The following is a 22,716-nucleotide window of genomic DNA, read 5'->3' on the forward strand; positions in this document are numbered from 1 at the left end:
GTAACCTCTATTATTTCTCCAGATTTATCACTGAAATAAATGTATAAAAAATTTATTTATAAGGAATACTACTGTTTATATGGAGTGTTTACGGCAAGTTAAATAAAATAAACTCACCGTATCTTTCAATATTTATTATTCCTGCCTCACAATAACTTATCAAGCCAACCAGTTTTTGACTGGTCCTGATTGCAATGATTTTGATTATCTGCCAATTCCAGTAATTTATATTTTTTAACTGAGTCAAATTATTTTATATTATTATTCACAAACAATGTCATTTGAGGGTTACAACTGGTTCAGGACTTATTCAATCATACAGGAAAAGGTGACGCCCATGGAAAACCCATCAGAAAGCTAGTTACTAGTGAGATTTCAATCTTTAGAAATTCGGGTGATGTAATTAAACTTCTTGTAGACTTTTCAATCGGCTTTTATTCTACAAATTGATGTTGACTGCAGAATCACTAAAAACCAGAAAACGCCGATCTGCTGTTTTGTCTCAATTTAAAGCATCTGTTAGCAGTATCTACCGAAAATTATTTATCCTTTTTATTCCTAAAAGAAGCATATGCTTTATTGGTCTACTGATTGGATCATCTGTTCATGTCATCCAAATCACGAAATATTTATCACTTCGATAGATTTCACATGATGTCTATGACTCGAACTTTTATTCTTTATGGGATCGAAATTGATTGTAATTTATCTTTCTGATGCCAACATTTTTGACCTTCATAATTGTATTGCTTTCCTACATTATTATGTTTTGTATTTTTTTCTCATAGTTAGGAGACCAACTTTTAAATTTATTTGATCCGAATATTGAAAACGTAAAAGCACCTCCAGTAGATGATTCATTTATTTTGCCAACATTTAAACAATCTAAAACTGTTGGTGCATTACTGCCGGGTAATCTTTTTTATCTTCATTGTACACAACCATCATTATGGGAAACCATGGATACTAGAATGAATAATTTTGAATTTGTAAGTTGTTTTCAATTTTTATCTGAAGAATAAGATGTATATTTATGAGTTTTCAATTTTCAATAAATAATTGAAAAGTATCACTTTTGATTGTGATACAGTTGTGCACCCAATATAATAGTGACTTTGTTTAATGAAGCCACCTTTTAAAGTATTCACTTTTTTCAATTAATTCGTTAAACTTAAAACATGATCAAATATAATTGTAATAACAAGCAGACTGGAATTTGTCATTACTAATACCAGATATTTCTTAATAAAACTCATGAATTCCTAATAAATTTTAGTGGTTCGAGATCTGACCCCATTTGGATCATTCCTAATTGCTAGTGAAATATATCTATCGTCAATCCTCGTATATCATTATCGACTTAAATCGCGTCAGTTAATAACGGAATTAAATAAGTCAAGTGCGAGAATGGATTTTTGAATACATATATTTTGTACACTCATTGATCTGGGCAGGCAATCAGAGGAATGAAACGAAGAGAAGAGAGTGAACGAAATGGCGTGCGGTGGAGAAGGCAAATGAGCCAACTCTATTTACTTACTTACGCTTCTTACTCTCAATGAAGCATAGGCCGCCGACCAGCATTCTCCAACCCACTCTGTACTGGGCCTTCTTTTCTAATTCCATCCAGTTCTTGTTCATTTTTCTCATGTCTATCTCCATTTCCCGGCGTAATGTGTTCTTTGGTCTTCCTCACCTACTTTAGCCTTGAGGATTCCATGTGGGGGCTTGTCTTGTAACGCAGTTCGATGCTTTCCTCAATGTGTGTCCTATCCACTTCCAGCGCTTCTTCCTGATTTCTTCCTCCACTGGGATCTGGTTTGCTCTCTCCCACAGTAGGTTGTTGTTAATAGTGTCCGGACAACGGATCCGAAGTATTTTGCGTAGACAACTGTTAATAAACACCTGTATCTTCTGGATGATGGCTTTCGTAGTTCTCCAGGTTTCTGCCCCATACAGTAGAATTGTCTTGACATTTGTATTGAAAATCCTGACCTTGGTGTTGGTTGAGAGTTGCTTTACGTTCCAGATGTTCTTCAGTTGTAAATATGCTGCTCTTGCTTTTCCGATCCGCGCCTTCACATCTGCATCAGATCCATCGTGTTCATCAATGATACTGCGCAGATATGTTTATAATCACACAAAAGTAAGTTACAGATATGTGATGAATAGGATAAGAAATGCGCACACATACGCTTTCATAAGAACAGTCAAGGTTGATAAGCGAATAAGTGGCAGGGTAAACATTTGACTCATAAGAATGAATAGAACGATCTATCCATAGCCTAGAATAAGCTATGTAGCCTCGGCATACGACCAGCCACTATGAAATAGCCAGTTTCAATACATTTTATCGTGTGAACTTCAAACGGATTATCTTTCGAGGAATAAAAATGCTATTGTTTTTTTTCTTGATTTGCCTCACTGATCTTTACTGATAACATAGCTGTGTTATCTCATGTTTTTGAATAACTTAATAAATTCTGAATTGAACGGTTACTGAGACCATAAATGTCTAGATGACTTTTCCATTTTGTTGAGCAAACCAGCACATTTAGTTAAATGATGCTAGAATATGGAAATATTATGCATGAAAAGTACCAACACATAATTCCAAACGGATTTCAGAGCATCATCAGAAAGTTAAAGTTATTAAGATGAAATAACTAGTTATTCCAAACGAAATGTAACAAAACGATTATAATTTACTGAAAAATAGAATTACATAAGATTTTGATATGAATAATGATTACTCTTATATCTCTCTTTGATCTGTGATGGATCTCCAAAAACTGGCTATTTTCTAAGAGTTCGAACAATGCTTTTAATCAAAGTTATGGTTAAGGTATGTAGACGATATTTTTATTATCAATAAACGGGATGGTATGGAAGAACTATTTAACAATGCAAACAGCATTTCTGAAAACATTAAACTAACTAAGGAATTAGAATCAGTTGACCACAAACTAGCATTTCTAGATTGTTTGGTTGAACGTCGACACAATAATAAGAAGTTAAAAATAAATGTTTACAGAAACTCAACACATTCCGAGAGATACTTGGATTTTAATTCAGCCCATTCACAGAGCACGAAAATTAATGTAGTGAAAAATCTAATGAACAGAAGTACTAAGATTGTTACAGACAAGGAAGACCAACAAACCGAATTAAATAAAGTATTTTCTACTCTTAGGGATAACAACTACCCAAAAAGGTTTTTAAAGAAGATTATTAAAAATGAAAGAGAAACTAAACTAGAAAGTATACGAAAAGAATGGAAGTACACCGTAGTCATACCTTACCGTAGTGAAACATCAGAAGAAATCAAACGGATTCTAAACAAACATGATATAAGAGTGTATTTTAGAGCGAATAACACATTAAGATCGACATTAGTGAAAGTTAAGGACAAATTAGCAAAGGAAGAACAACAGAACATTGTGTATGAGATTCGCTGTCATGACTGTAATGCTACCTATGTTGGAGAAACATCCAGGCAACTGAATGAAAGATTGAAGGAACACAAACAATGCTTGAAAAATGTTCCAAAATCCTCGGTCGATTTAAAGAAACTTGAAAATAAGTCAGCGATAGCGTTACATGCGTTAGAAACAGGGCACAAGATTAATTTTGAAGGGGCCAAAATACTTCAGAAGGGTTTTAACACCCATAAAGAAAGATTGACAGCAGAAGCGCTGCATATATGGGCGAACAAAAACAGCCTGAACCGAAAAGATGGTATTCAACTGGCAACTACATGGCAAATTTCGTTTGACAAGTAAATTTGGAACCTATCTCTTATTTAAACATGTTTTTAATATCACATGCATCGTTATTATTTTTGGAATGAATTCAATGAGTTTTTGAAACAATACAATTTATGTTTGGACATGTACATCGATGTTTCATTATCAAAAAATTTTTCGACCTTGAACTTGAACTTTATTTATTTATTTATACCTTCATATCAATCTCTTACACATACATACATACCTGTACACTCACACACATACGATTTGTTACTCAGTTAATTATTTCCATGTCGTTGATTTCTTTACATGATTTCTAGTTAACTGACTCATTTTATCCTATTTTACAAAAAATCAACATCCAAATATGATTGGTTTAACCCAGTATAATCCTGATTGTTAAAAAGCTATATATGTCTTTGATAATTTTGATTTTGATTATTACCCTGAAGAAGTCCAGACAAGTTAGCTGGACGAAACGTTGGAATTAGTTATATTTCAATCGCTGAGAATATTTCAAATATAATTTTCACATATAATGACTTCTCTATACCCCGCGCTCAATTACTGTCAAACTATTCGTTCTAATCTTGACGAATATTCGTATAAACTTTTAATGTATTGCCTTGAATTTTTACTTTCATTACTAATTAGACTGAAACAAATAAATGCTGTGAAAGAAATAATGTATTTACTCTATGAGTACAAAACTCACGTTTTTCTAGTGAAAACTTGCTCCATTTGATCATCTCCTATTGTCAAACACGGAAATCACATGAAACATATTCGAAATGAAGATATTGTTAAGTAAATGAAACGAATGAATAGAATTTGCTAACCAGGTATACAAAACATTTTAAGAAAAATTCACAAAACAATGGTATAATATACTGTTTGCAAAGGAAAAATACGTAAATTTTGTGATGTAATCTTTGATCCCTATTACCATCAGTAATATTGTGGTGTATACTACTTATTTTAACAGATATAAGTAGTATGTAGTGTTATTCGAAAGTGGAATACCTGCGAGCAAGAGAGTGAGATGATCGGAATGAAGAGAAGAGGGAAGAAAACTGAAAGCAATCAAGATAAAAACAGAAATAAAGGAACAGTGAAATTTGTTAGAAACAATTTAAAGATGTGAAACTGATGTACTTAATGTATGATTTTCACATTTTACTAAACCACTGTGTGATTTTTAATGATTCAATGGTTTCCCCACAAAATCTTTGTTTACTACATTTGCTAACGTATGGCCCCATATCGTATGGATAACCAATGAGCAGGGCTCAATTTTCTTACATTGCTCTTTGTCTGTTAATGATACTGCTACACCTGTACCGATCAGTCACAGGTACACTTTCGAAGAACTGCGATGCCAGCAACTAGGCTTCTGACTTTTCATCCTAATTCGGCAGTCCACAGCCTAACAAGCTGGTTAGCTCCATTGTCAACACTAGTGGGTCACCACTCACCGGCAGCTTCGTTGGCTTGAACTTCCGGAGTACCTCCCACCTGTTCACGGGGCTTTCGATTTCTGCGAACAGTTGCTCTGTTACCGCCTCTCTCCAGCATCCTCACAGCTGTCATAAACAACCCTCGCACTGCCTCTAGTAAGCGTCCGCGGTATTACCGTCTTCGCCTTAAGCTTCTTCACACTCATCGGCTTTGCAACAGTCTCAAACTCCTTCAGGAAGACTAACATATCTCCTTCCCTAAACTTCAGAGGCCGTGGAATCCTCTTCCTGAGTAGAGTCCGTGACATCAAATTTAGTAGACGAACACTTTATCAGGAAACCATTTAATTATTCAAAATCACAAAGTGGTTTAGTAAAATGTGAAAATCATGCATTAAGTACATCATTTTCAAACCTTTGAATTGTTTCTAACAAATCATAAAGTTTACTTGATTATATCCTAGTAAGTGTGAAAGTATGCAACTAAATAAAATGTGCTTAGTTTCCCTGTTCACAATCCGCTCTTATAAAAATTTATAGTTCATGAAGAAATAGCCAAGAAAATCAATGAAATATTACAAGGATTCTAGTTGGAAGATGAGGATGCCATTATAGAAACTAATTAGGCGTCTATTGATAAAAATCACCATCACGGAAAATAACATAAATGAATTATTATAGCATTTTCTATACTCATGATCTTTAAACCCTAGTATCATTATGGACTCGTGTTTGGTAGCACTGAATCTAACGTTTAGACAAATATCAAAAGCTTTATGCAGAAAAAAGTTGTTGAATAATTTATACTAATCAGCCCACAAGAATAATTAACTATTTGGTTGGATTATAAAAACTACACAGCATCATGAAACAAAATTATAAATACAGAACAGTTTACCTCATCAGCCGACTGTTTAAACTGGTATTAAATAGTTAAAATGTTTTCTATCAATCATTAAACGTTTCATTCTATTATTAGTATTATCTATCATGTATATCTTCCATCCTTTTGAAGAGTATTGTTATTGACTACATTGTCCTACAGTAGTATCTGATACTTAATCATGATTGAAAAGGTCAATCACAGTTTATACACTACAACATTAAAAAGACTCAGGCTTTATTCTTCATGTGTTAAATATAAACTCTTAAGCTTTATTATGCTAAAATGAAAGAATTATCACTTACTCTATCATTTTTATTGGGTATTTTATGTTGCATGGATGTTTAGTGGAAAACTAAATAACTTCTGAAGTGAAAATTCATACATGTTAATGAGTAAAATAACTTTGTAAACGATATATATTTTTTGTGTATTTTGATTTTCATCATAGGGTCGTCTACTGGTTACTGGCGAAGATGATAAAGAAATACGATACTTTTCGATCTATATCAATAAGTATAATTTAATTCAGGACATAGCCTGCTTATCTACGAAGGTGAAAAAGGGTTTTATTTACTACTTATAATACTATCTTTTTATATGTGTAAAATAATAATGAAACTTAATATCAGATGGGTTTTGTGGATATTATAGTAATTTCAATGGTTAAGATCATGAGTCAGTTGAAGCTAGACCATCATGGAAAACCTGGAAGCACTGGACGGCTGTTTCGTCTTATTGTGGGACTTCTCAGCAGTGCGCATCCAGTGCTTCCAGGTTTTCCATGGTGGTCTAGCTTCAACTGACTCATGATCTTAACCACTGAAATAATGAAACTATTATATTAACAGTTCTTATTATAGACATTAAGACTTTGTGATAATTTTATGCAATTAGTTCCCTATATGAATTTAAATAAAGCCAAAATGAATGTTGATGCAGAATAATATGAATTCATTATATTTCGTGGTTTCTCATCAGCTGCTTACAATCAAATATATATTAAAATTTTATATTGTGGAATAACTGACATAAGCGAATGTAAATAAAGCAAGAACAAATATTGGTGAATGTAAAGGATTGAGATGACAAAGGTTAACAATAATAACCATATATATGTGTACAAGAACAGGTAAGAGTTTACTCAGTGTTACAATCAGGGTAACATTAGGAATGGGTGATGCAGTAGCTGAGTAAAGTTCAGAGACAGATAAGATAAATTATATGATAATTTCAGAGGTAATGAAGGATTTACATAAAATTCATGGAATTCAAAAACTCGTAAGATGAATTACGTAATAAAATAATTGGATTTGAAGAGTCTACATAATTTAAGAGAATCGAGGGTATGGAAATGTATGAGCGAAGGAGTGGTTTAAGAATTCGGTAACGGAAAAGAAATATGACGAAAGAAACATTAACAAAAAATGAAATCACCAGGGTAGTAATAGGTTTATTACTGTCTCTTTTTGAATACATAGATCAGGTTTGAGTTTTTGGTGATAATTAATGCCATATAGTTATTGTAACATAAACATATGACTGAATTCGATCATCTGATGCAGGTAGGAAGATTTCCAAACTTTTGTAGACATTGATTTTGTATCAATATTTGTTTCTAAAGTTTAGATTACCAGACAATTATATAATTGAAAGAGACTGACTGTGGATCTGAATCAAATTAATTTGACATGTATGAACAATCCGGTTTTACAGGCCGAAATTTTTTAGGTACATATATAAAAACCTGAAGTTCACACAAATGAAATCCTATACCCAATTTTTGTGTTATTTTAATATGACCAACAAAGATTCTAAATTAGTTATAAGCATTTTCTTCCCAACCATTTTTTTCAGTGAAATAATATCTTGTACTGTTTATCACTTATTTGACTCAACAGTCCTAGGGCTGTATATGTATATATCAATTAGTTGATATATATATTTTTGCGTTTTCCTAATACAATTCTGTGTTCTTTATTAGTCTTCTCGCTTACCTAACATGCTGGGTGTATATATAGGAAATATGTTTATTAATATAAGAATAAAACGACATCCTAACATAACAATTATTAGATTGATAAAAAATATAATGTGAAAATTTGCCGTAGTGACTATTTGTTCCAAAGCAATATTCTCTTTTGATCTCCCCATAGGAATTCCCTGCTAAGAACTACATTCAACTATTCAATTTACATGAGTTCCTTTTAAACCACCTAGTGTCAAGATTTGATGAAGGTTTAATTCGTGATTTTTATGAGTAAGTGCTTCACAGTTTCTTGTTTTTTCCCAACTGTTGGTTAAATTACGTTTTTGGTTAGTTTACTTCAATCACCCAACTCTGTGCCCAGCCTACTTCATAACAAGATAGACAGAAGTAACTATTCTTCATCATATTAGTTCCGCATTAGAAAGAATAATCAATTTAAATTTCGAAACCGTAACCACTCAGCTCAATTGCTACTATGTAGTTCGGTATAATCCTGGAAATGTAGTTGGATTAAATAGATCCGAACGAAACGTTTGCCTTCCAAATCCTATTATTGCAAAGTCAGATATCCATAAACAAATAAGCACACTATACAGACATACATTGACCCAAGGTCCCACACTTCGTGTCAACATAGATATAGAAATCAGAACAGCGCTATTATCAATTACAAGAAAAACCAATGGTAAAGGAGAAGTTTAATGAAACAGAATAAGATCGAATTATGGTTGCCATCACAGTCTTAATATAGCTAAACAACCACTAAAAACAACACAGTACTGTAAACCTATTTCATCCTGATATGCAGTTTCTCAGTATTTTTATATTTACGATCACAACTGCATCGGACACAATACATTTAATTCTCACAAATAACTCTGAATCTTTGGGCCAATGATTTGGTATTCAGTCACGCTTAAATATGTAAAGATATGGTATTAAAATGTTAACTTTAGAAAGGTATATAAAAAATCAATGCCAAATATAACCTACATTACAGTTTTAGATAAACAGATAACAGTCTTTTAACAGTTATAATGTAAAACAGGGTTATAATGCTTAAAATGTTGATGAAGGTATTTTTGTATTGTATTGCTTTTATTTAAATTATTCTTAATTAAATGCTTCTAGTCACATTTGTAGGTTAATGAATAATACACTTAAGTTTGTTAATAAGATGTAATATTATGTAAACATACTATTGAAAAACAGAAACCCATTTCATTATTTCAGTACAATGAACACTATCCTTTATATAATCATAGAAGTTTAAGAAAATATATAGAATTGATAAATTAAATGACTTAAATATTAAGTTCACACTTGATCCGTTTTGAGAAATATTTCAACTAGACAGTTCTGTCTATCATAGTTGAACACTAATTAATTAGCAGCTTTCATGAAAGCAAAAAGAATTAAGAATTTGGTGTTTTATATATACTATTAAAGGTTTACTAAATATTAGTATCAAATATATACTACTTGAACGGGTTAATATACAAACTTAGTTTTGTTCCTCTGCAATTCAAAAGGAACCATATTAAGACATTGAATCAAGACAATATGCTCTCTAGATACGGTCGAAGATGGCATTATACACAACCCTGAAGGAAAATGGATATCCTGAGAAATTTATGAATAAAAATATAGTCAATAAAAGACAACAATAAGAATGCCTAACTATGAATAAAAAGCCTCTGTATATATGCCTACAATTGAGAGGCGATGCGCCGAGTGAAATGCTAAGACTAAAGTTATGCAGATTAATCTAAAGACCTTTTAATGCAGTTAAACTACATTTAATGTTTTCCACACGTCCAATGATCACTCCGAGGTTGAAAGACAAATTGCCTAGACTAGCTACCTCTTTCTGTATCTATCAATTCAACTTCTCCTATGGAGCAAGTTATGTTGGGAGACGTTATAGGAAGTTGTATATTCGGGCTCGTGAGCACCTCCTAGTGTGGTTAAGCAAAGGTGTAGTCAAAACGGTTAACAGCTTCATTTTAGCCCATTTAATCCAGTCATCATGGAGCAATCTTTCACAATAATATATCATGTTAACAGCAGTCTCCCTAATTCCGCCAAACTGAGAATCTTGCAGACGTCTGAAGCAATTACTATTCGGATCAGAATGCACGAGCTTTGCATCCAAAAGAAATATGTTCAGCCGCCCCTTATACACTGGGCAACTTCGTGGCCAACTAGTTAATGACCAATTTCATATTATGGTGACGTAATTTGATTAATGTTCATTTTTATGTCCCAAACTTATTATTATTATCTTTACCGTTGATATTGTTGTCTTTATCATTATTATTATTATTACACTTGATAACCTGTTTGAAAGCTTTTTTCAACATCCACCCCTAAATCTATTATATCTGACCTAATTCAGATTATTCTACATATTACGTCATTTCTGATTTTTATTCCATTATTCTCTCTCTTTCTCAACCCATGTTGACCATATTTATTCTGATCATTTATCTCACAATTTCATTTTGATGGAGTTTTATTCTCTGAGCTGGATGGTTTGGTCGTGGAGCTTTCATCGTTCTTCTGAACGACATCATCGGCACACCATATCATAATTTCATTTCACTTATAAACTGATTCAAGTTAATACTTCATATTAGTCAGCCCAAACATGAACGATTTCATTTGATTTTATATGACAAACAACAATTCTTGATTCACATATTACAATTTCCAAATGATGTACTCTGTCTTAAATCTGGCCAAATTTATGGATTATTAATTTGGATATGAGATAATTGTAGAACCTGATGAGAAATTCATTGAAAAGAATGTACTTCGTTCATATAATTGCGTTTTTACACGATAATCAAAAATGTATATATTTTCTTTTAATTTTCAGTTACTTTAATGACACATGGTCTTTAGCGATTTATCACGATCGTTTTGCCGATTTCAAGTCCGAAATACGTAACCTGATCAATACATGTTCGGTAAGAAACAGTAAAGACTAAATGAGTACTCCAGTTTCTGATAAACAGCATTTTGTTATTGTCATTCGATTACAAATTTGACTGAGTCTAGTATGTCTTTGCTTATTTAATAAAACTATAGGAATAAAGTTATGGATTTTGGAGTCTTGAATGACAGAATGAGTTTAGATAGAGTTTGAGTTAAAACCAGGAAGCACTGGATCATTGTTTCCTCCGAGTACGTGACTTATCAGTTGTGAGGATTCATGATCCTATTAAAAGGTGAAATCAATAATTACAGGACTGACGGTGAGAGCTTAACTTTTAAACTATTAAGCTGGCACCTATTAGTTTCACTAGTGATTTTAGTTATTTGATGTGGTGAAGTCTTATACTTAGGAATAGCTGATTTCCAGTACTTTCTGTTTTTCAGTGACTTTTTTAATGTGATCAATGATGTAAAACTACAAAATTCAATAATCTCTATAACACGTCATACTAAAGTCATGAAATTTGCGTTTTAAATTTATAGCTTCACTTCAAAATTCGATTTCATTTAATGATATTTGCCATAATAATATCTCATTATCACAATGTATTTTATAACAGATATTAATGCTTCTGCATAGTTACACATATCATTAAAATTTATGACACAATTAATAAGATTCAGACTACTGATAATATAACTACCAAATACTTTAGATTATTGAGTCAAACCCTTTTATATAACTATGTAACTTAGTAATTGACTTATAGCATTGAAAAAAAACGGTACTTACAATTTTCAATCATTAAACTCCTTTTTCTAATGAGATAGATTTTGATTCATTTTTAGAAATTGAATGAAAATATCTATGAGAAACAGTTTGAAGGAACTACTCCTATGAATCCGGTGTTCATCTTGTTGTGCTAATGTGGTATGGGAACTTGGACCGATGCATACATGTACCTGGTCCTACGTTGTGGCTGAGTGACTGACTGACAAAGTTCTGTGTCGACATTTATGACGAATAGAAAAGGGAGATAATTTACTGCTGAAATATAAGCCAATGGCCATCTGGACTTAGTAGCTGAATGAATAGCTCGATGGGGTGAACAGTACTATGTTCGAATGCCGAAGTGAATATCAACTATGGGATTCAGGTAGATTCAGTTTATGAGTTTCGAATAAGCTGAAGCGTGCCTCCCGGACTCCACTGCTAATCACCATTCATCTGTTCTTACAATTCAGTGTAACTGTTGCTTAAACTAAATATCGAATCAAAATAATGAAAAGCTAACTGTAACAGCAATTACCATACTACCTCGATCGATAAAATCTACCTCCTTTGATCTTCTAATTATATATATATATATATGCATAAATGTTCGTACGGTTTTATGTTAATTCAACATTTTACAGCCTACAACGACAGACGAATCACTAGAGGCAAAATTACGAACAATAATTAAAGAAAAAGATCAGGTATGAAATAATTTTTAAATTACTGCCTGGGGAATCCAGTTTTTAAGTTAATTCTTAACTTCGATAGAGAGAATATAAATATTTCACACATTTATTTTTATTAGCTGGAAAAACAAATTCAGTCTTTAACCATCTAATGGTAACTTCTAAGTTTTAAGTCAGAAAATTCCAACTTACCATTCTAACATTAATAGTACCATTTTTATTAATCGATTTCCCTTTGAATAGGGCCTTCCAGCTTCTGAGTCCTTTTTTTATATTTATCTATTTATTTAAACACATAAACATCGGTACAAAGAGGTACCAAATATTGATGCGCTACACTTCGTCATTCGAATTGTGTGAGAGCTGGGATACTGCTCAAGCGCCCAAAATGAAGCAGGTAGTTTTCTTACGAGGTCACTTTCCGAGTCTTTGACCTAGAGGTCTAATTCACAAGGCAATGGAGCAACGTTAAAAGACACAGTCTCATAGTAGCCGGTGACCAACAATAGGTTCATACGCCTTTTGTTCTCACTGCATCCTGGAGTCCATGTGCACCATTTGTTTGGAATCAAGGTTTCCCAACTCCTCTAGACGGATCCTTCATATCCACTAACCCGATTAAAGCACTGGACATTTAGTTTTCGTCCCCCCAATTTCGAGAACAACACCCCGTTCAAGAGAAGAAAGTGAGTAGGACTTCTCTGTAAATGGCTGTATATGTGTGGCCATGGACCACTCTCGGCCATACCAAGGTATTTGAGGGCAAGTCATAATCTGGATATATATGGGAAAATTCAACGAATGCATTGTGGGTTTTTTAATACGACAATTAGTCATGATTGATAGTCATCACAAAACAAACCTGAAATCGACTAAAACAGTTCAAATTTTACTGTATCAAATTTCTTACCGATACGTATCAATACCAAGGTTTGACTCGATAGTTTCAAATAAACTGAGCATTGGGGCAAAGAATTAATAATCAATGTATTTATGTTATATTCCAATGAGGAGTACAGATATTGTATTTTTGACGTTTCGTGACTTAATTTAAGCTTTCATTACTATAAAATATTACTTAGACAACCACTAAACACTTCATATCACCGTGTAAACAATTCTATTTTAGTTTTCGGACTCTCGATTAGTGCTCACCTACGACTTCGTACAAATTAATTGAGGTTGAGAATAAAAATGAGTTTATTCCGACCAAATGATTCAAAGATGTTGTGTGCATTACAATACATGAAGGTCTTGAGTTCGTACTACTCCAAAGTAATCAATATTAGGAGGTGGGTGAGAGGAAACCTTAGACCTAGGCATCGTGCTAATTAGCACTCATCAATAAGGCACATGTACAATCGTAAAGCAGTTGATGCTACCCGTGAGATCTTAACAAGAGTCATCTATTGACATAATCTAAGTTGTTAACATTGAGCTATTTTTGCCATAATGTTGTGGCTTGTGACTGCAGAATATGGAGCGAAGCGTATTTACCGATCGGATCAATGACGCGTATAACACGTAAGAATGGCCTAGAGTTCTGATTGGCCCTGCTTCCCTGTCTAGCCCAGCCAGTTGAGTCCAGAACGCAAGTCTTAGCCTCTGAGATATGAATCATTATATTTCAGACATACTCTGTTTATATATCAACCAAAGAGACCACATCGTACCATAAAATAGAAAACAACATTTGTACAATATTCAACAAGTGGAATAAATATTGGCCAATAGGGAATGTCCATTTAAAGTCCAAGGACACCATTAGACTTAACATGATAATTATTGGTATGTTTTTCCGAATATCCTAACACATAACTGATCTCTTGTAAAACTGTGATATATTTACAATTGATTGGTTATAGAGTAATACCCAACTTCATGTTTATTTATTCTTTTTGGATGTTAATTGAATTTTGTCGATCAAATCACAATGTTAACACTAGCTTAACTGAATTGACATCGAGTGTACCATTTTGAAATACTAAATGCTTTGAGTTAGTCTACAGGAAACCTTAAATCGGTACTAAATAATAAATAATTACAAAGTAAGCTAAAACAGAATATTCAGTGCTTACTAGTTTACACCAGATTCCCATTAAACATTTCCTTTCATTACTTATTGTTTGAATTTTCTGCTCAATTTTGTTTGTATAATCTTTCATATTCATATTTACTGAAAAAAAATTTATAATTTACATACATATTTCAATAGGTTTCACTGAATGATTTTCAAGAATTAAACCGATTATATAATAGTGAATATAAGAAAGAAGTAGAACAACGTTTCATTAAATTTATTATGTTTAATTATAATTTATTATCAATGTATGCCAAACCTGATCTTGTTTAAAACAAAATATGATCTAATTTCAAAGAAGAAATAGAAGAAGAGAACAAAAGATGAAAGTTATGTTATATGGAATCAATAAAATCAATAACAATTCATTCTTTACCGAGTATATTTTCTATAAAAATTAAATGAATAAAACAATAAATATTTCCCTTTTTCATTAATAAATCAACCAATAGGATATGAGGCAATCTGCAGCGATTCGGAAGACTCTCCCGGTCTCCCACATTGTATGAGTATTCCATGTACCTAAATAAATAGTTTCTCTGGTTGTCAGAAAGGGCATCGGCCTTGTGACATCCGAAGGAACTCGGCTTTCACCATGAAGCGTCATAACTCTTCTCAATGAAGACCTTCTGACTCCCAGGTCAGAGTTTAAACGGTTTGAATAATTTTTTCTGGTCAGCGTTTTTTTAGCGAGTTAGTTTTCTACGGGATGGTGTCGCTAACCTCATGCCCAACCTTCCTCCTTTATCTGGGCTCAGGACCGGCAGTAGCCGCCGGAGGAACTCCAGGCGTTAATATTAAATAAGTAATCTTTTTACAAAATCGAGTACAAATATAATCAAACAAGGATATGAAGTTGGAAGCAGTGTATATCATAATATATTTTAAACAATCCAGCCATACGCTACAATTTTTATTATTTTTATGAACTTCCCTTTGCACCATAAGGTTCTCACTTGTTATTTTGATATGAATAAACTATGACAACTTGAATTAATACACAGTTGCACAAGATCCAGAATTATTAACGTCTATCCCTGAAGGAAAGTAAAATCTTATGTTATGATCGCATCAATTAGTTGCTAGATTTCATTTGTTTGAACTGTCTCCATTTTTATTTGTATTAAACAAGAAACTCTAAATTTAGATTTTCTTTGTTGTTGTGTCCTCTGAACCCAGAGACCTCATCACCTCTAAAATCCTTCTCTTGAGCTACAATTTATACACAATTGTTTCACGGCTTTATGTTGGTTAATCTTAACTACCTTGGATACACAACTGTGAAATGTGAAGTTGAGTCAATTAAATCAGTGATCACATTGAAAATGGATAAATATAGTTCAGCTACCACCAATGGTTACTGAGCAATCAATTAGTGTACAAAGTTTATGGCTAAGATATATTTAAAACGAAAACTAAAGTAAATGAAAAGGTTTATGAGATAGAGCATTGTAAACGAGTTCCAATTTGGTATTTGATTCAATTAAGTTTATAGTTTCTGAGAATAAATGATTTGATGATAGTAATAAACTATACAAGTGTGAATGTAACAACTTAAGGGAATATTAAATAATTATCCCGGAAAGTGTTACAGTGAAGACTTTAGTTCTAAATTCTTTTAAATCATGATCTCTCTTCAGCTCTTTACGACCTACAAACAATCGTAATGACCATTTACAATCAATGTACATACCTTATATCATATTATTGAAGATTAATTTTTGACAACCAATTGACTTCGTTATGAACGAGGGATGAATGAGCCATGAGATTTAAATACTCTGCTAATTTCTTATTTTATACTCAGGCTAACATCGGTGGACAATGTTGGTCATTAGAAAGCTGAATGCGAGCTGAGTTCAAAGGATTTATTTCAGACACTCATTTATTCAGGCAGGCTATAAGACGTACAGCTTGGAGAAGGATTTCTCTATCTACTCAGTTTTATAAAACGTGTCTTTAAATCAATATTTACATTCAGACAGCAAACTAAAAACAGGTAACGGTTAGAGTAAGTGATAAACAAACATGCGTACACATATACTCGCGTGAAACAATTAAAGTTACTAGTGAATGATGGACTGGGGCAAATATGGGTGTGCATAATAACTCGAAAAGATCAGAATATACCACATAGGTGTCACAAGGAGTTTATGGGCACATGTATAAGGAAGAATTATAGAATGTTAAATCGGATAAATGTTTATGTCACTAAATGTGGAAATTTCGTAAAATAATGAAACAAGTATCTGATATATAAAAATGAAAATTTCTGGCAAGTGTTACGTAATAACAACCGTAAAATAGGAGAAATTGATAAAATGAAATGAGTAAAGCTGAAAAATGAACAAAACGAACTTACATTTGAGTACATGAAGTAAAATGTTACGTCACTTAATAATGGCAAGTTTAAGTTACCATCGTAGTGAGAGATTCGCAACTGTAATCCACTTAATACATAGGTTCAACCTTTTAGTAACGATAACCTTATCGAAACGTAGTAAATCCGAAGTCGTCTGACCATTGATTATTTTAAACAGATTCGAAATATCAACATTTTATCCACTTTCAAGTAGATGATGGGAAATCGCACTATGGAAAATGCGTTTACCCTTTAATCTCAATTGTTACAGAAAGTGCTCCGTGCTGCGAACATGTAAATTAGAAAATACAGTTGGAAGTAAAATGGAGCCGAAATTCGTTCACTTTTTTTGTATCAGCAAGCAGTTGGTTTGATAAAACGAGATCAGTTTAACGTCTGGATGAGTTGTTTTCAACATACTTCAAGTATTGAATTAACTATACTAGCTATTTCATCACCTATGAAGCTAAGCTGTAGAAATACTGGCTTTTTCTCATGTGTACCACATTCCGTTCTCTTTGTTCCTGTTTCCGCATTCTTACCAATGAATTATTGTTTGTAAACATGATCTCAGTCATGATTAATTTTTCTTCAGTTTTGTTCTCCGAACGCAGTTACAGTACATAACCAAATAGCTTTCTAAATGACATTTTGTAGCCTATTAGGCAGAAACTATTGAAATCCAAGCAAACGCCATTTTAATTATCTTTTTGATGCATAGATCGCAAAATAAATGAATCTCTCTTATTATCTCAAGTTTGCTGTTTTTAATGAATGGGAGGAGTTATTTGAAACTCCTGATTCCATAGTTGGATATTAATTACATATAGTATCCAAAGTCCATCTATATAAAAAAAACCATCCTTTATATAATGTCTGAGTAGGGAGGAGGTTTAGGGAAATTATGAGTATTGAAGAGATTAATTAGCATATACAAACTTATTGATACTCTGAATTTCATTATAAACTATCGAAAAAAAGGCATGAACAAGTGAATACATCACTTCTATCTGAAGTTTGTGCTGATGATGATGAAAGCTCCACGACCAAACCATCCAGCTCAGAGAACAACACTCCATCAAACTCTTTCACCTGAGCTACAAATCTTCTCCAACATCTCAGAATACATCACTCATAATCTGATCGATACGACTGAATACATCTAAGGCGACCTAGTAAAAGCCAGACTCTGATATCTGTTACATTTTATCAAATGTCTAAAATCTATTAACTAAACCATAAATGACTCTATATTGTTACAAATGGAATGTCTAAGTTACAAAATCAAACACCTACTACATTATTTTATGAATATTTCGCTTTGAAATTCAGAATTTCAGACATCACGTGTATGCTTCAAACATCACTAATTGAAAGTGTATTAAATATCAATAGATTATTCCATTTCACTATGAGAATTCTAGAAATGTGGAAGCATTTACAATCATACATTCCTCATGTAGTAATTTCAAAGACAGTAAACAGAAGAAAAAACAAAAGAAAAATTCTAACCATAAACTATGGTGATTATTGAATCACATGAAATCTGGAGTAGTGTAATGAAGTTTAGGTTGTAATTTTGGTTTAAAAGAAAAACATAATCCTATACCGTATTCATGCTAATCAATTAATTACTTAAATAAAAAAAGAACACCTTAAAATAGGAAATGTACTTTTGTTTTCTATTGTTTCTTATCAGAATAAAGAATTTTATTTTGGTTTCTATATTAGTCTAAGAAACGTCAGCTGAACAAATGGGAGTAACCAAACTGAACTACTTATAACTTTGTCTTCTTGATAAATGATTACTTTACTAATGAAAAGGAGAGTGAGTATAGCTAGTTGTTTAATATATATATATATATATATTATTGGTCATTTTAGCTGATGAAATCAAACATCATTTTCATAGTGTTTACCAATCAATTTTATACATTATAGATAAAAATGTATCCAAGGTTGTTGTTCAATGCCATATAAACAAATAGATAGACTGACAGATTAGATCGTAATGTATTTTAAAAATCGTATAGGTTTTTTTTTCGAAGGTATTTGTCCATACGAAAGATTTTTAAGTAAAGTACTATTGAAAACCATAAAGATACTAGTTTTAAATTACTCTACGGTATACATTCCTAATCTTATCTAAATTTTTATCATTTATTATTAAAGAACTTCACTAAAGTTTCAATATAGATGTTTCGAAGTTCTTAAAAGAAATTCAACCAAGTCAGGTAATAAACGGGAGCTGACCAATAACAATAAATGTGGATGATACTATTTCACAAATTGACTTGATGGTATGTCTGTAGTGGATTAGCTTCATCAAGCAATCACCTTGATAACCGTTATTATATGAATCTAAACGGTATCTGAAATCAAAAGGCAATGAGAAGCAGCATCTATAATTTGTTAGCGGATAGCACAGACAACAAAGTTATAAGCGTATCGAACGTATTTGAAGCAGAGAGGCGAATGTGTGTGTGCGAGTAAATACAGAGGCGAACTTATAGTTAAATTAAATGAGGCACAGCTAGGCAATGCATAGGCTAACAATAGGATTTGAGTACATATATCCATGACAAAGAGAATGATTCATCGAGCGATATTTAAGTGACTAACATTTTAGCTAGAGATAGATATGTGCGTAGGCTGTCATGTCATCAAGCTTACACGTTTATACGGATAAAATAGTGACCGTGATAGTACAATGAAATATGCGAATTGGTACTGTTCGAATAACATTTTCTGTTAAGTAAATTAATAAACGTTCTTAACCGAAATTAACCATAATCAAAATTGATTGTAGGAGAGTTGCTATGTTTTGTATCAAGACCTTTAGTATGAAGGAGTATGTGGCTCTTAGTTTTAGCGGGCTTAAAAGTGAGGAATTTAGCTTCCAATACAAAATGATTCTGCTACTGACGAAATGGATATGTGCAGAAGTTTCGATGATTCTGTATTACTTCTTATAATCCTGTATTTCAGAGTCAGTCAATCGCGACGTACAACCTAGTACATATGTACATCAGTTCAAATTACCATACCTCATTAGCACAGAGAGATAAATTCGTCAGTCCGAATCCCAAAATACTAGAGGTAGTGACAGTATTAGTGGTGATAGAAAAGATTAGGTACCAAAGATAAGATTCAAGCAAATATAAATTACTGAAATGAAAATATAAAAATCGTTAAGAAGAATTTAAAAGCTCAGAATTTGAAGACAAAGAGTAGATGCACCTGTCTCTTTCCAAACGATTTCGAGCGATGTCATTCAAAGCCCTTATTCACTCGTTAAGATAATTATAAGAACAACCAGATAGTCTACATCGATAAACATGATTCAGTCCAATATTTCATGGTATACCAAACACACCTCGTTTTATAATTATGTACAGACTTGTCTTCCTAAACGGATTGATTTAGAAAATTTAGTTACATACAGACATGCAACTGAATATCGAACAGTGTCAGATTTAATAGTAACCATAGATCAGCAATTTTCACAAACAATATTTCAAAAATTAGCTCATAAAACTGTTTTCATATCTCAAATAGAATGCTTTTCCGGGACTAATATATTCCCAATACTGCATATTACCAAATCACAGCTATAATATGGCAGTAAAATATCATAGAGATTAATGTTGCTGCAGTCTAAATCTTATTGGTACCATGAATTAAAACAACATAACTCGGTCATAGTTATACGAGACGTTTAGCTTGCTGGTTGTTTTTCTTTTTGTTTCGCGCCAAACTAAAATATTGTCAAAAAAACACAAAGCAATTAGCATGCGAATAAAACTTATTTACTTTATTTTGTCTAGCCAATAATCAGTCATTATTTACACTCACAAAGTTGTTGACACCATTTGAATTAAATCAGACCAAATAACCATTATAAAGTCAATTGACAAAATAGTTAAACTAAACAGTAAATAATAAAGGTAAAATTCCTTATAAAAATTTTAAATCATTTGAATAATAAAGTGAAAATAACAAATTGTATTATAATGATAAATACATATCGGATGATTATGTCTATAAAATTACAATTTATAAATAAACATCATTTTACGCAGAGATGGTTAGTAATGGGATCCAAGAGGCTCGTTTCGTCCCATTTAGGATTCGTCAGCTAGGTGTACCTGTATCCCAGGGTTGATATTCACTCAGAAAATCAAAGCCAGGTATCACATATGCCAATAAGAAACTGAACAATTATAGTCCTAAACGTAAATCGGAAGATTCAAACAACCAACACAAAAGTGAATTAAATATTGTCTTTTTATTATTACTATTATTATTATTATTATTATTATTAACATCTCATTTTCATGCTAAACATTAAAACATTATGTTTGGTTTTACTAAACGAACTGTCAGTCATGATCACATGTTAGAAATGGTTTAATAATGTCTATTACCCACTAACTAACTAATGAAATATAAAACGTATGAATTTTATATTAAACACAATTTACAGATAACTAAATATTGGCAAACAGTTCTCCGTTTCTTCATATTTAAGTTTTATATTGCCGTTTTTTATTATATTCAAGTCCATATCTAGACAGTCATTAGGTTTACAGTTCGTGTTTAATTAAAAGAAATAAGATATCAAGACTGAAGTTCTTGAACATGGATCATTCGGTGCTAATCTGTCATTTTTTCTATATATCCGTTAATGCCAATCATAATGAACTCAACTGATTCATATTACTATTATTTGAATAACCTTATGTTGTTATTATCAGTTATGACAAATGTACTTAAAAACAATAAACTGATTGAAAGTTATATGATAGATACAATTAAGGAAACCCTAAAATACAATTTGCTAGTGAACGGTTTATGCTCCTCCATGATGAGTAATAGACATAACTAAGTAAAATAAAATTACGCGTCAGACTAACATTCAGCGAATTATGACGTTTTTGTATAATCATTATAAGTTAATAATGGTTAAAGTGCTTTATTTTAGTAGGTAATTGATTTTGACAATCCAAAATTGTGATTTGTTCACACTAGCTGAAACTTCCGAGCTAGACTTGATATTATTTCAAATTCCAAAATAAAACTGTATTATTTAATACACATCAAACTAAAGATCACGATATCTGTGAAACAACCTTAAAGATCTCCACGATAATCAGCTTACAAATAGAGATAAACCATCCATCTTTGCTTGTAGAGAGAAAACTGTTGGTCAGCTAGATAATTATGTAGATTTAATAAGGATGGAAGTAAGTCTTCCTGAACGATAGCAATCAGTTCAAGACAGATGTACTGAACACAAATACTACCTACTGCATAAAGATTTAAACAGCGAATAGATTAACTTGATAAACGCAAGAGGAGTAGGTCAACATTATGTGTATAAATCGTGTACAATATATCTCTATTACAGATCAGTTTATATATGTTAGGTAGAACACAACTGAATATATAGCATTAAATAAATGACGATCAATCAACTTGATGTTATAGCTATTTATCATCAGAATGGAATGTAAACAGCTTGTCTCTCTAGTTATAATCATTGAACAATCTAAGTCATTCCTGTAAATTATAATCGCTAAAACAAAAACACTATCAGTAATCAGGCAGAGCAAATCTACCCGCAACTAAATGAGTCATATTTAAGCAAACTGTATCAAACTAACTAGAACATTAACTGGAATTCTTCTTCTCCATGGTTATACTTGAATTCCTTCAGTCAACCTACTAATACAGATGAAGTCAAAAATCAGCATATACGAACAGCATAAACAATGATTGACTCATTAAA

At 32.2% G+C, this 22,716-nt stretch overlaps 1 protein-coding gene across 1 annotated transcript in view; it reads left to right on the forward strand.

Moving 5' to 3' along the window:
- Nucleotides 1–14,981, forward strand: part of MS3_00010746 (uncharacterized protein) — a 52,505-nt gene extending 37,524 nt beyond the window's left edge. Inside the window, exons 20-25 of the mRNA XM_051219142.1 lie at nt 789–989; nt 6,541–6,645; nt 8,246–8,349; nt 10,961–11,051; nt 12,436–12,498; nt 14,699–14,981. Of these exons, the coding sequence (XP_051067486.1) occupies nt 789–989; nt 6,541–6,645; nt 8,246–8,349; nt 10,961–11,051; nt 12,436–12,498; nt 14,699–14,836 (702 nt within the window). The 3' untranslated portion in view covers nt 14,837–14,981. The remainder of the gene's footprint in view (nt 1–788; nt 990–6,540; nt 6,646–8,245; nt 8,350–10,960; nt 11,052–12,435; nt 12,499–14,698) is intronic.
- The last annotated feature ends 7,735 nt before the right edge of the window (nt 14,982–22,716 follow it).

This window comes from Schistosoma haematobium, chromosome 2 (genome assembly GCF_000699445.3).
Source record: "Schistosoma haematobium chromosome 2, whole genome shotgun sequence".
Classification (NCBI taxonomy): domain Eukaryota; kingdom Metazoa; phylum Platyhelminthes; class Trematoda; order Strigeidida; family Schistosomatidae; genus Schistosoma; species Schistosoma haematobium.